Source organism: Stomoxys calcitrans, chromosome 4 (genome assembly GCF_963082655.1).
Source record: "Stomoxys calcitrans chromosome 4, idStoCalc2.1, whole genome shotgun sequence".
NCBI classification, from domain to species: domain Eukaryota; kingdom Metazoa; phylum Arthropoda; class Insecta; order Diptera; family Muscidae; genus Stomoxys; species Stomoxys calcitrans.
This window is the reverse complement of record NC_081555.1, coordinates 175,901,283-175,915,340: the sequence shown is the minus strand read 5'-3', so window position 1 is coordinate 175,915,340 and position 14,058 is coordinate 175,901,283. Positions and strand designations below refer to the sequence as shown.

Here is a 14,058-nt window from a genome sequence, read left to right as displayed (position 1 = left end):
TAAGGCACTGCGGATAAAGTTACCCATCCTGGCGGAGTGGCAGAAATGACGGGTTAGGTTTTCAGGCATTAATATTCTTACAGATGGATCGAAGATGCAAAATGGAACAGGGTGTGGTATCTATTGTAGCGAACTCGATATCAAGATCTCCTTGTGCATGAGGGATGTTTGCAGCATCTTTCTAGCAGAGGTGTATGCGGTGCCTGTAGCAGCGGAACTTGTGTTGTTGAGAATTGGTTCCTAAAGACGTATAAACATCAAATCAGGAGATCGGTTCATATTAATTTTTAAAACATTTTTGTTCTAACTGTATGTCACTTTTTCAAACTAGAGTTAAAGAAGTAAACTTTCGAATTTTTTTAAGGATGAGTTTACTATTATAAAAGATGTTTACTTGATATTAAAGCTTTTATCTCAAATTTGTTTGTTTGCCTGTTAGGGCGAATATCATTTCTTTTAAATTCCATAAAAAGTTGTATAATTTTAACTATTCATCTTATTAATAAAGACAAAAATCGTTTAGTGAAGGCCTAAATATCGTTGATGTCAGAAAATCCTTACAACTAGGAGCGTCCTTATATATATATAATTTTAAAGTAAATTTGCTAGAAATTGCATTTATGTTAAAAAGTATAATTTATGGGGTCTAACTTTTAAGGTGTTACAAAGAAAATTAAGAATTGTTCCCCTTACGTTTCCCTTAGTGTTCAGGATATAATATATCAAAATTAAAATTGGTAAATTAAATAGGTTTAAAATGCTATCAATAAGTCTAGAAATAATTACGTCAATATTTTTTGGTATCTTTTATTGTTGGTAACCCACCTCAAATTTAACTTGTCAACATAAAATAATCATTGTTCTCAAGGTAAGCTTTTACTGCAACTGGGCGAAGTACTCACCTACAAAAGTGAGTCAATTAAAAGCAAATTAAAATACAAAACCAGCGACACTTTCGTTTCGAGAACGCTACTTTTTGTATTGTTTTTTACTTAAGGTTTATTGGCTTATTTACCTTACCTTGATTAATTAACCAGACAAACGAATGAATGAGCTGGCAAAATTTTGGAAACAAAGAAAAAGGTAATAATTTTGGGGAAAGGCAATACAAGTTCATATTTTATATTTATTTATACGTATTAGTTAGTTTGCTTAAACTAAATAACTTTCCAAATAGCTTTCCAAAAATAGGTCATTCGAGGTGATTAGAAGGACAAGCGAAAACTAATAGGTGGCCATTTTGGTGGAATGGTTAAGAGACTTACTTATTACTACTACTGACCTCTAATAAACTCTTTTAGGACGGGGTTATCCTCCCACTTTTGCTTTACCTGATGTTTTTTATTCAAATCCAAAAAATCCGCAATTTGTAAATTCTCTAATGGAAGTATATCTTCAATGTCTAGCATATATTCAAAATTTGCTCTAATTTTGTAAGGAGAAAGGACGACCACCACCGTGGCTAAAAGGGCTAGCAACTCCGCTTATGACGCTTTATTTGTCCGTTAAGTCGAAGATCAGTTTTCTTTTGATGTGTTAATTTCCCTTTCGATGCTGGCGACATATGTGAGACCTTATGCCATTTCGGTTGGAGGTTTTGTTGCAATTTACCCAAATACGGAGTTGAGTGAGTTTGCTTCGACTCCGGCGTCAGGTAGTTACTTCGACTTCCATCCGATTGTCATGTAGAGGTCAGATTTCTTATATCTAGCTTTTATATATGTTATCATTGAGCTAAAACTTGAATCGGACAGCACTCCTTGATATCCTTGAATATTCCCCGCTATTTCTCATTGGAATGTTTATGAAACACTGAGATGACAGAGTAGTATCATGTTATTCAATATTTCTACAGATTTGATTTAATCAAATGTCTTAATATTAATTTTAATCATTAACTTAAAACGCTTGTATCTCCTTTTACGGATATGAAATCAAAAAATAAGTTCAATGGATTTGTGTTGCATGGCAAGTCCTCAAAAACCTTGCCAATTGTAGGCAAAGACCAAAGTAATATTTGAGACGTAACCGTAGATTAGTTGAGTTTTGTAAAGCGATTTTTAGTGTCTTAAAGTTGTCATTAGTCTCAGTAGTATTTATCTGATTTATAAAGTTGATGCGAAGATGCAAATAGTCTGCAGAAACTCATAATAGTCTGCCTGGATCACCAATCTACTTTGGTAAGAATATTCTTTAAATTACTATTTTTTCGTTCGCAAGTTTATTAAACTTGGATCCTGAGCACATAAGCTTAGGATGCAGCACCTGGCGATTGATGAATACTTACTAACTGCCCATTCGCCATTACAGACCGTTTAATCCTATAGCCGAACTTAGAAAGGAATTTTAAACCTCTCGATTTTTAATACGAAGTTTGGAGATTTATTCAATGACTTCGTCTTTTCATCCCTTTTTGCGTTAATCAAAAGATTGGTATTTCGATGACTTTTTAGCTACTGCACCTTCGTTCGTTCTGTATAATAACCCAGTCAACGTAATTTTTGTATTTTGATATGCAAAAATATTCAAATTTTCTAGAGCTCTTCGCTGATCAACAATTTCGAAATAATCTCTCTCTCTCTCTCTCGAACATGCAAAGTACTACCTCCTCTGCATTCGTCAGTACCAATGCTTCAGAACCATATAACAATACGGTTAGTATTAGTATCTTGTATAGTTTAATTTTTGTCTTTAGATTGGAGGTGGCTTTGATTCTGAACTGCTTGCTTTACCAAAGCAGCATCTGTTAGCCCATATTCTTCTTCTTCTTTTTATTTCTTAACTAAGGGCGTTCATTTCGTTTACGGCGCAGTTGAGGTAGTAAAAATTGCTGACTTTCTTATAGTTATTTTTTTCGAGTCCACTCGAACCGACTCTTTATAGACCTTTTCAAAGGCGGCAGTTGCTGTTTCTGGATTTCAAACTATAATTTCTATGTTGTCGATACATTCCAGCAGCATGCGTTGTTCGTCAAGTTCGCCATGCCTTTTTATACCAGCATCTTACATAATTTCATCTAGCAGGATATTAAAAAGATCACACGATAAGGCTTCTCCCTGTCTGAAACCTCGTTTGGTGTTGAATGGTTCGTTGAAGTTCTATTCTACATTCACTGAGGAAGCGTCATTCTAAAATGAATCAAACATGCAGGGTTACCACACTCAGATATGGCTTAAAATACAAATACCTTTGAACATAGGGGTGTTGAAGTCGACGATAAGGTGGTAAATGCAGATTTTCTACTCTTTGGTTTTTCTAAAATTTGGCGCAGAACATCTGGTCTATGGTGGATTTACCTGATTTAAATCAGCATTGAATCTTAATTGATTTAGTCCTCTGTGTTCTCTCCGTTCTTGTTTACTGAACATAACAGACGGTTCAATCATCAGGTGATCTGTTGCATACCCCTTGTCTGCGTGTCGCCTCCGAACTGAAATAGTTCAGCCAACAACCCACAGATTTCTGCTGTTATTTTGTTCTTCAGCCGGGTTACAGCTACGCAGACCTTAATCTGACAAGTCGGAATTCGTTTTGCCTTATCCTCTTCGCCGCTATTGTCGGGGTTAGGTTTAAAGCCTCACTGAAGTCCACCGGGTCACATATGACAAGTTTAAAATATTTTTTTTTTTTTTTCAGAAAAGTATCTTGCCGTGTACAATTTGTCCACTTTATAATGTCGATTTGCGACAAACCTACTGGACTTATCAGTAGGTAGGACTTATCAGTGATGTAAGATAACTAACTTCCCCATTTCCTAATGGCATGTTCGAGGGAAAATTTTGGAAAAACGCGTTAATGAGGCCTATTTAACTCCTTGCCTTTAGATTTAACCTCACACATTGTACGCTCGATAATATTGTGTATGTGATGTGCAGTACACTTATTCCTCTGGCAGTCAAAAATGGTATGAAATATTGACTTTCAAGGATACAAATGCTATAAACTCAACATGGAGAGACTTCTTAGGGAGAAAAGACATACGATTGATTTCGATATGGAACATATATTCAGCGGTTTGCAGATCGGTACAATCGTATGTTGCACAGGTTTGGGGGTATGAGCAATTCGATGAAGCCAGTAACCTGCAAAAGTACTTTGTTATAAAGATTATGATACTACCTATGAACAATGGGCGTGTTCGTAGGTAGTCCCATAATTTATTATTATTATGTATTGTATTGTATTAGCTTTGAAAACGAAATCTTTATACACTAAATTTACATTTGCAGAGTTTTTGCACAAGTTTTTACATGGCTGCCATTCCATTTTTTCAAACGGCATAAATCCTCAAAAGATGTCGCTAGGATGGGTATCCAATGCTGAAATTTTTTTTTGATATTCTCGTCAGGATACAAACCCACGCGTTCAGCGTTATAGGCGGACACGCTAACCTCTGCGCTACGGTGGCCTCCTTGGCTACTGATATGAATATGCTATGGCCTACACAGCCTTCATTGCGGAAAGACTGAAATTAGTGTTATATTTAAAGCTAGAGCAGGGGTCATTAGCCTAAACAGTAAGAAGGATGGGGGTATATTCATTTTGTCATTCCGTTTGCAACACATCGAAATATCCATTCCCGACCCTACAAAGTATATATATACTTGATCAGCGTAAAAATCTAAGACGATCTAACCATGTCTGTCCGTCTGTCTGTTGAAATTGCGTTACAGTCTTTAAAGGTATTAAGCTGAAACTTGGTACAGATTCTTTTTTTGTCCATAAGCAGGTTAAGTTCGAAGATATATCGGCCAATATCTTAATATAGCCCCCATATAGACAGATCCACCGATTTAGGGTCTTAGGCACATAAAAGCCACATGTATTATCAGATTTTGCTGAAATTTGGGACAGTGAGTTGTGCTGGGGCAGTCGACATCCCAATTCAATTTGGCCCAGATCGGTCCAGATTTAGGCTGCCATATAGATCGATCTCTCGATTTAAGGTCTTGGGCCCATAAAAGGCGCATTTATTGTCCGATGTCGCCGAAATTTAGGACAGTGTGTTAAGTTAAGCCCCTCGATATTCTTCTGCAATATGGGACAGATTGATCCGGATTTGGATATAGCTGCCATATAGACCGATCTCTCGATTTAAGGTTTTAAACCCATAAAGGCGCATTTATTGTCCGATGTCGCCAAAATTTGGGACAGTGAGTTGACATCTTTTTGCAATTTGGCCCAGATCGGTCCAGATTTGGATATAGCTGCCATATAGACCGATCTCTCGATTTAAGGTCTTGGGCCCTTAAAAGGCACATTTTTTAACCGATTTCGCCGAAATTTGGGACAGGGAGTTGTGTTAGGCCCTTCGACAGCCCTCTTCAATTTGGCCCAGATCAGATTTGGATATAGCTGACATATAGACCGATCTCTCGATTTAAAGTCTTGACCCCATAAAAAGCACATTTATAATCCGATTTCCCTGAAATTTGAAACAGTGACTTATGTTAGGCTTTTCGACATCCGTGTCGTATATTGCTCAGATCGGTCTATATTTGGATATGGCTATCAAAAAGACCAATATTTTGTTCTACAAAATTGAACAATGACTTGTAGGTATTAGACATCTCAATATCCGTGTCGAATTTGGTCCAAATCGGACCATACTTCGATAAAGATGTTAGGGGGGCATAAATTATGGACTTTTCACCGGATTATGACGAAAGGTGGTTTAGGTATCCAAACGCCTTTTTACTTGTTTTCTATTATGTTGGTACACATGTCGTATAGCAAAATATTTATGTATGAATTGTACACATTTACCAAAATAAGAATACTCATCGACGCCCCTTTGTATAGCAGCAGTTGAGAAATAGACCATTTCATTATCCTAAGTACAATATTTATATCTTTTACCATTTCCCCATTATGTGAACAATAGATTGTCATTTCGCTGCTATCTCATTCATATTATATATATTTTGAGCTTTGTTTAACATTCTGTTAGAAGGCAAAGCGAATTCCTCACAACAATGACAAGTGTACTTAAAATCGCACATGCCACCACAATTCTAAAATTGTAATGATAAACCACAAAGAAACGGCATTGGAATGACAGTAATCTTCTGAAAGAAATTGTATATTAAATAGTCTTGGGATGAGATACCCATGTGAATAATTATTCATTCATTTCAATTATTTACTAGTTATTGTTAATGTGGTTTTCACATTCGCTTTCAGAAAGAATGAACATAAATATTTAACATTGTTTTAATTAATTATCTAAAAGCACGAATAATTGTTTTTTATTTCTAATTTAAGCATATGCATAGTATTTAACTCATTTTTTAACCTTTTCATCTGCTTTAGGGAAGTATACTTTCCATTCATCGACTCAACAACAATAGAAACCATTTCAAGCTTTAATAAAACTTCAATTGAGAATCTTTCAATACAAAGTGTAATAAAGAAGCTTCAATAAATAAAAACTATCAACACCCAACAAATATAGTTTATTTGTATCTAACTATTCTTCTTAAAATCTTCTTATTATTCTTTATTTTCAATGATTAGAGAACAATAAAATTCTCATAGAGATTCCTTCAGCATGAAGCGTAATGAAGAAGGTAATTAGATATGACTTGAATGATGAAAAGGAAACAAAAATACAATACCTTTGAAAGTTTAAAGAACCCGGAAAGTATAATAACACTAAAAATATTATTAAGAAGTTATTTGATATTTGGCAGTAACAACATAAACCAATAAATAAAACTCAACAAAATTTATTAACAACTTATAAGTGATTACACTGATGCCACATCACTGGTATAGCCAAACATCAATCGAATCATTTCAAGTCTCTATTTCGGGATAATTACATATGCTGCGAATATAAAGAAATGCCAAGATTGATGTATACAATACAATACAACGTGGCTAATTTTTATTAATAGTACAACATTAGCTTCATACTGAGTGGAATATTCTGTTGTGTGTGTTTTTTTTTCATTAATACAACATTTAATTAAAGAACATATTGTATCTTGGTTTCGCTTATCTATGGTTTAGTTTTTATTTTTAAAATTAAACTCGGTAATGCTGTTTCAGTACGTTTTGCGTAAGTTAACGTCAGCAATAGGGCTATTTATCATCTTGGTCTGGCGTTTCACTAGTTATTGTGCAATTATTGTTTTAATCATGTAAATAAACATGTTGTTTATTTAACTTATATCTATTTACTTAAACTGGTCAAGATAAGATTTGAAAATATTTGCTCAGTTATAAAGTCTGAAAAATATTTTTGCCTTATGTTATGTTGTCTCTATTTCCCGCGTTGATTCTAGAGATATTGTCGTCATTTGCCATGCTATGAACATCATTCTCATTGTTGACTTGAATATTACCATCGCCACCAGCACCAAACAAATTGCTATAGGAATTGACACATTTTTTCAATAAGTTTTTATGGCAGAATAAAAAAACAAAAAGATTAAAAACAAACATTACTATCTTAAAGCTGTGAGTGATGCAGGTAGTACGAAAGCATAAACATGATTAAGAGGAAAAATATTCTTGACAACAGTTTTTAAGGAGGGTCACAAACATGATTTCTTGTGGTATGTAGATACATCATTCGCGTTTTTTTTTATAAAATAAAAGATAAACTATAATAGTCAAATATGAGAGTCGATATAAACTAGAGAGCCCTTCCCGCGAAAATAATGTAAGTGGCAAAATTTGAGATTTTCAGTTTTTAATAGGAATCGCCAATTTACGACTGTTTTCACCTACTGTTAAAATTTTGTGTCGGCATTCCAAGCCGTTATGATTTTACAACCAGGTCTGCGGAGTCGAGTTTTTGAGGCCGTAGTTGAAGTTGGAGTCGGACTGTTGAGCCGGATTCGGAGTTTGATTCGGAGTTGAGCACGTTAGTCCCGACTCCGAATCGCTCTCCGACCCCGGCTTAATATTCCGACCTGGGGTCGGAGTCGAGGGCTAGACACCCCAGCCCTGGTTACAACAAAAGAAATTTTAATGTAAGTGCCATTTTAATTTTGGTAGTTAAATTCTGTGAAAACGAAAGGCACATACATTATTTTCGCTAGACACAAGTACCTCAAACAAATTAAGCAATAACTGCAACCAAATATGTAAGTTATCATAATAAAACGTTATATATTTGGAAGTAGAATAAGAATTGGATGTTTAAAAGTAGGGTTAAGTATCTGAGGGGCACCCCATCTTCAGCAAACTGAAAGGCATATATAGGCCGACCGAGACAATATTGGACTAAAAATTTGGAAGTACAGTAGGAATATAATATTCAAATTTGGGGTCACCAATAAACCCATATTGGTCATCCGGTACAATATGGGACGAAAATAAAAGGCATTTGAAACTAAAGTAGCAAGGTCAAATTCAAATTTTGAGAAACCCAATGAAACTTACCAAGGCGTAATTATGGTGCGGTTGTCAAATATATAGGATTTAAATTAAACAACTTTGGGAGAAGATATCGGATTACGGCCAAGATTCAAGCACTTCATTCCGTTCCATATCTCCGATTATAAGTACTTTTAAAGCAAATAAAACAATTAAGAACACGTTAAGTTCGGTCGGGCTGAAACCCGATAAAAAAGCACAATATATTGTATTGGGTTGCCCAAAAAGTAATTGCGGATTTTTCATATAGTCGGCGTTGACAAATTTTTTCACAGCTTGCGACTCTGTAATTGCATTCTTTCTTCTGTCAGTTATCAGCTGTTACTTTTAGCTTGCTTTAGAAAAAAAGTGTAAAAAAAGTATATTTGATTAAAGTTCATTCTAAGTTTTATTAAAAATGCATTTACTTTCTTTTAAAAAATCCGCAAGTACTTTTTGCCAACCCAATATATAAGCTTAGAAGTTTAGTTGTTGGCACAAATGCGTAGGTAATATGACGTCATATTTAAAATTGTATTCAAATTGGAATTAAATTGAGACATCTATGTAGCTTACTTTTAAATAATGGTGTAACACTGCTTCATAACTGCAAATGCAAATTTGCCCATGAACATTCCATTAAGGAACTGGGGCAAACTTCTTACAAATCAATGAGTGCTGTCCGATTCAATTTTAAGCTCAATGATAAGGGACCTCCTTTTTATAGCCGAGTCCGAACGGAGTACCGCAGAGGGACACCTCTTTGGGCAAAAGTTTTTCATGGAAAAGTACCTCACAAATGTCGCCAGCATTAGGAGGGGATAACCACCGCTGAAAATTTTTCTGATGTTCCTGCCGGGATTCGAACGAAGGCGTTCAGCCTCATAGGCGGACATGCTAACCTATGCGCTACGGTGACCCCTTCATAACTAAGCAGCAGTTATTTTCAGCAAACAACAGGCTTTTCAGCAGTAAGCCTGCTGCTCTGAAATTGCAAAACTACTGGTATAATAGCAGTACTACTGCTGCAATAGCTGCAAAATTTACTGTTAATATTCAGCAGACAGTGTTTGCTATTTTCAGCAAGGAAGTCACAGTAGTAAGTCGCAAAAAAATTTTTGTTCACTTAAAAAAAATAAAATTTTAATTTTTTCTTTTTTGACATCCTTCGTTAATTTGCCCCAGATCGGTCCAGATTTGGTTATAGCTGCCATATAGACCGATCCTCCGATTTAGGGTCTTAGGCCCATAAATGCCACATATATTATCCGATTTTGCTGAAATTTGGGACAGTGATTTGTGTTAGGCCCTTCGACATCCTTCGTCAATTTGGCCCAGATCGGTCCCGATTTGGTTATAGCTGCCATATAGACCGATCCTCCGATTTAGGGTCTTAGGCCCATAAAAGGAGCATTTATTATCCTATTTTGCTGAAATTTGGGACAGTGAGTTGTCTTAGGTACTTCGACATCTTTCTTCAATTTGGATCTGACCGGTACAGATTCAGGATATGGCTGCCATATATACCGATTTCTCGATTTAAGGTTTTGGGCCCATAAAAGGCGCATTTGTTATCCGATTTTGCTTAAATTTGGGACAGTGAGTTAAGTTAAGCCCCATGACATACTTCTGCAATATGGCACAGATCGGTCCAGATTTGGATATAGCTGCCATGTGGACCGGTCTCTCGGTTTTAGGTTTTTGGGGCCATAAAAGCCAAATTTATTGTACGATGTCGCCGAAATTTGGGACAGTGAGGTTCGTTAGGCCCTTCGCCAATTTGGCCCAAATCGGTCCATATTTGGATGTAGCTGTCATATACACCGATCTCTCGATTTAAGGTTTTGGACCCATTAAAGGCGCATTTATTGTCCGATTTCGCCGAAATTTGGGACAGTGCTTTGTGTTAGGCTCTTCGACATTTTTCTGCAACTTGACCCAAATCGGTCCAGATATGAATATAGCTACCATATAGACCGATATCTCGATTTAAAGTTTTGGCCCATAGAAGGCGCCTTTAAAATCGGATTTCACTGAAATTGAACAGTGACTTATGTTAGGCTTTTCGACATCCGTGTCATATATGGTTCAGATCGGTTTATTTTTAGATATAGCTACTGTACTTATTAGTATTTGGTCCAAATCGGAACATATTTCAATATAACTGCTATGGGACATAAGGTATGCAATTTTACCGGATTTTGATGAAAGGTGGTTCACATATATGCCCGTGGTGGTGAGTATCCAAAGCTCGGCCCGGCCGAACTTAACTCCTTTTTACTTGTTCCATGTTGAACTGGGTCAAACCCCTGGCCCTTCGATTTGGCTAATCTGTTTAGGTCTGTATAAATCATCCAAAGCACTAACTAAAGTCTTGTTGAAGGCTTTATATGAAAATAGCAAATGCTATTTTACTTGTTATAACTTCCATAAATTCTGTTAAGAACTTGTGGGCCTATCATTGTGGGGGTATAGAAAATTATATCTATCTTATTTAACGCCTATATATTTCTTCGATGGCATCAATTTTGTTAATTTATGCTGAATAATAAATTCACCGCTACGTATAACAAATTACAAATTGTTCAAAATTTTACAGAATTCTTAAACATTTAACACAAATGTTTCTTGTAATGAGTCATGAGCAAAACGTTATTGGCTCGCCTTAGTGATGCCGTAAACAACTGTGGGAGTTTTTAGAAGATTACAATTTAAGAAAAAACAAAAAAACTCCATGTAAATGAATGATGATAATGAGATTACACCCTAAAATATTTGATAAAAGTGGTTTCATTAATTGAAACACATTTTCAGAATGGTTCTAAGGCCAAAAAGAAGTAGGTTAAAGGGTTGGCAAGGGGAGAGGCCTAACAACACATATTTTGTGATTACCATTAGAACCGATCTATATTTTTTGAATATCTATTTTCTAGGTTTAGAAGAAAACAAAATACTTTTTGAAGTTTTGATTAATTTAAGGAAATTAATTTCTATGCTCTACGCTTTTACAAGCCGCCTTAACTTCAGTTGAAAAACTTTAAAGAAGCCTAAGTTTAAAACTTGTTTTCTGAACCGCCAAAAAAGCAAAAACATGATGGAATTTTAATTGAATATTTTTTCTTTCTTTCTCCTTTACTTACAGAATTATATCATCGTTGTCGAATAACTCACAACACAAAGACTTTACCCCCCGATAACCAAAGTGATTTAAAACCCAAAAAGCATCAGTCAAAACCGAAATGAATACAGAATGAAGGTGTGCTCATAACTTCCAACCCAGTAACTGATTGACTGAGTGACTTTCTTTCCATTGATGGCAGAAAAGAAGAAACTACAAACAAATTAAAAAAAGAAGACAAAATTCCCAACTAAAAAGGAAATATTTCGCTACCTGTTACCATACATCATCATCATAAATTAAAGAAAATTGAAAATACATTCAAATTTTGAGTTTGTAGCAATAGAGATATGCAGTGCTTTCCAATTTCCTTATTGAGACTACATTGAAAACAAAATAACAACGTATTCAAATCAGTGCATAAATTAAGAAAAGTTGTGGAAAAATTCATTTAAACAAAGTGACAAGAAGGAGCTGTTATTATTGAAACGAAGTAACAACGCAGCGAAATGAAAAGTGATGTGAATGCAAAGCGATTGGCGGAGTATGCGTTTAAAAGATATTAAAAGCTTTTTAATTTAAAAGCGAAATTAAAAATTTCTTTGGAAAACTTTTACTTGCTGTCTGCGACGAACGGACCCACCGACAGGCAATCAGACAGACAGACAGACTCCTTAAGATATTCCATCTCCATAGTGGGCCTTTGAAGTGAACCAACTCGTTTTGGACTTGTTTCAATTAAATATGGATACCACATCGTCAAGCATCGATACGGCCAACATCAGCTCCAGCAGCAGCAGTGGCCTCAGCACCAGCCCCAATAGCAGTGCCGCCAGTAGCAGCAGCGGTGGCAGTGGCAATAACGTTGATACCACAGATGGCTTGTCATTTTGTTTTATACGGGTAAGTTTGTCTTCTTGTTGTTGTTATTGCATCTCTTTTTGGAGGGTTTGGGTGGAGGAGAGGCACATATTTCCCTAAATACTTTGAGTATTGAGTAACATTTGGTGGAAAAAAGGTGATGAAATATAATTTCTGAGTACTATTACAAAAGAGATAATGATAATTTAAAGAAAAAAATTAAATCTGCATTTCATAGAAAATTTAAACAAAATGTCATTAACGTCGGTTTACAAAAAAAATGTTATTTCATAGCATTTGTTCGTGAATAAAAATTTTGAACATTTGGCTTTTGGTTTGAAATATCCGTGGTAAATTTTAAGGCTTGGGATGAGAGAAAAATAAAATGAAATAAAACAAGTAAGAGCATGCTAATCTTATATACTCTCCACCATGGATCGCATTGGTCGAGTTCTATGAGCGGTATCTCTTTTAAGGCAAACAAAGAACAGACAGACGGAGGGACATGGCTAGATCGACTTAAAATGATATGACGATCAAGAATATATATACACTTTATGGGGTCTCAGACGCATATTTCGAGGTGTTACAAGCAGAATAACGAAATTAGTATACTCCCATCCTATGGTGGAGCGTATTAAAAAAGTTTTGGTTACTCAAATGCCTCTAGGAATTGTTATAAAAGAAATATTTTTTAATTATAGGCCTTTAAACATAATTTTTTTTGCTTTGCCACACAAATATTGATTCAGTCCTCCTAATAGGCTTTGTTCGTCCGCCCAAGGGGACTTTTGTGGTATTCGGGTATCTGTGGAACGCAGAAGAAAGTTGTGAAATAAATCTTTCCAATGATTATTAAAATATTTCGCCCAGTTTTGTAGCAATAAATATCAATGGTTATTCATCATGTCCATTTTAGATTTAATTTTTTTCTTCTATTTAAAATGAAATGACCACTGCTTGACTGGGAATCAACAACAAGTCAATCACTCAATCAAATTGGCTGGTAATTAAAAGTCAATGAGTCATAAAATTTGCATCAATCACATCTGCAAAGGGGTTATTTACATAAAAAATGTAAAAATATTCCCAGAAATTGTAGCATTTGTTTGTATGCCAAGAGTTGACTTTCCAAATGGCAAGAAAACGAGAAAGAAATTTGAATCCATTCGAGTCATTAGCCATAAACAACGTAAAACAGAAGACAAACTAATTAAGAGGTGTTTTGGCCAGCACGAAAAAAAAAACAAGTGCCAATAAATCTCCGTTTGCACATATCTCGAATGAAATCATAAATTACACACTAAACAGTTTGGAAACTAATTTTTTTCACAGCAGTCTCACTTTACCTGATTTGATAAGCAGCTATGGGAGGTTTTCATTAAGTTTTGTGAAAGACAGAAAATATCTTTAATCACATTTTGCCAACACTCAAACAATGCTACTGCCATGAAATCTTATTGATTAGTTATTAATAATGCTACATTATCGTTTATTAGTTTGAAAGGTTTTGCCCTAATTCGTTTAATTTTCTCAAAACATTACCCATTTAGAGGTATGTGTCTATCCTTTCGCTTTATCTCCTCCTTACCATATACAGCAAAAAACTCAGATTTGTTGCATAGGTCATAAAATACAAAAATACAAAATAAAAACAAATCAAAACCTTAATTCAAAATGCCATTAAATTTAATTTAGCCAAAACAAAGCCA

At 35.2% G+C, this 14,058-nt stretch overlaps 1 protein-coding gene and 2 long non-coding RNA genes across 3 annotated transcripts in view; 2 read left to right on the top strand and 1 right to left on the bottom strand.

Annotated features, from left to right (window-relative positions):
• Window positions 1-2,795: 2,795 nt before the first annotated feature.
• Window positions 2,796-5,800, bottom strand: LOC106085670 (uncharacterized). Its single transcript, XR_001221003.2, has 3 exons — window positions 5,767-5,800; window positions 3,188-4,082; window positions 2,796-3,128 (listed from the first exon to the last, which is right to left on the bottom strand). It is a non-coding gene; the product is annotated as an uncharacterized LOC106085670 (long non-coding RNA).
• Window positions 5,801-6,292: 492 nt separating this feature from the next.
• LOC131997189 (uncharacterized) lies at window positions 6,293-7,174 on the top strand. Its single transcript, XR_009398107.1, has 2 exons — window positions 6,293-6,403; window positions 6,517-7,174. It is a non-coding gene; the product is annotated as an uncharacterized LOC131997189 (long non-coding RNA).
• Window positions 7,175-11,716: 4,542 nt separating this feature from the next.
• Window positions 11,717-14,058, top strand: part of LOC106085668 (rhophilin-2-A) — a 213,999-nt gene continuing 211,657 nt past the window's right edge. Inside the window, exon 1 of the mRNA XM_059367708.1 lies at window positions 11,717-12,388. Coding sequence (XP_059223691.1) covers window positions 12,230-12,388 — 159 coding nt within the window. The 5' untranslated portion in view covers window positions 11,717-12,229. The remainder of the gene's footprint in view (window positions 12,389-14,058) is intronic.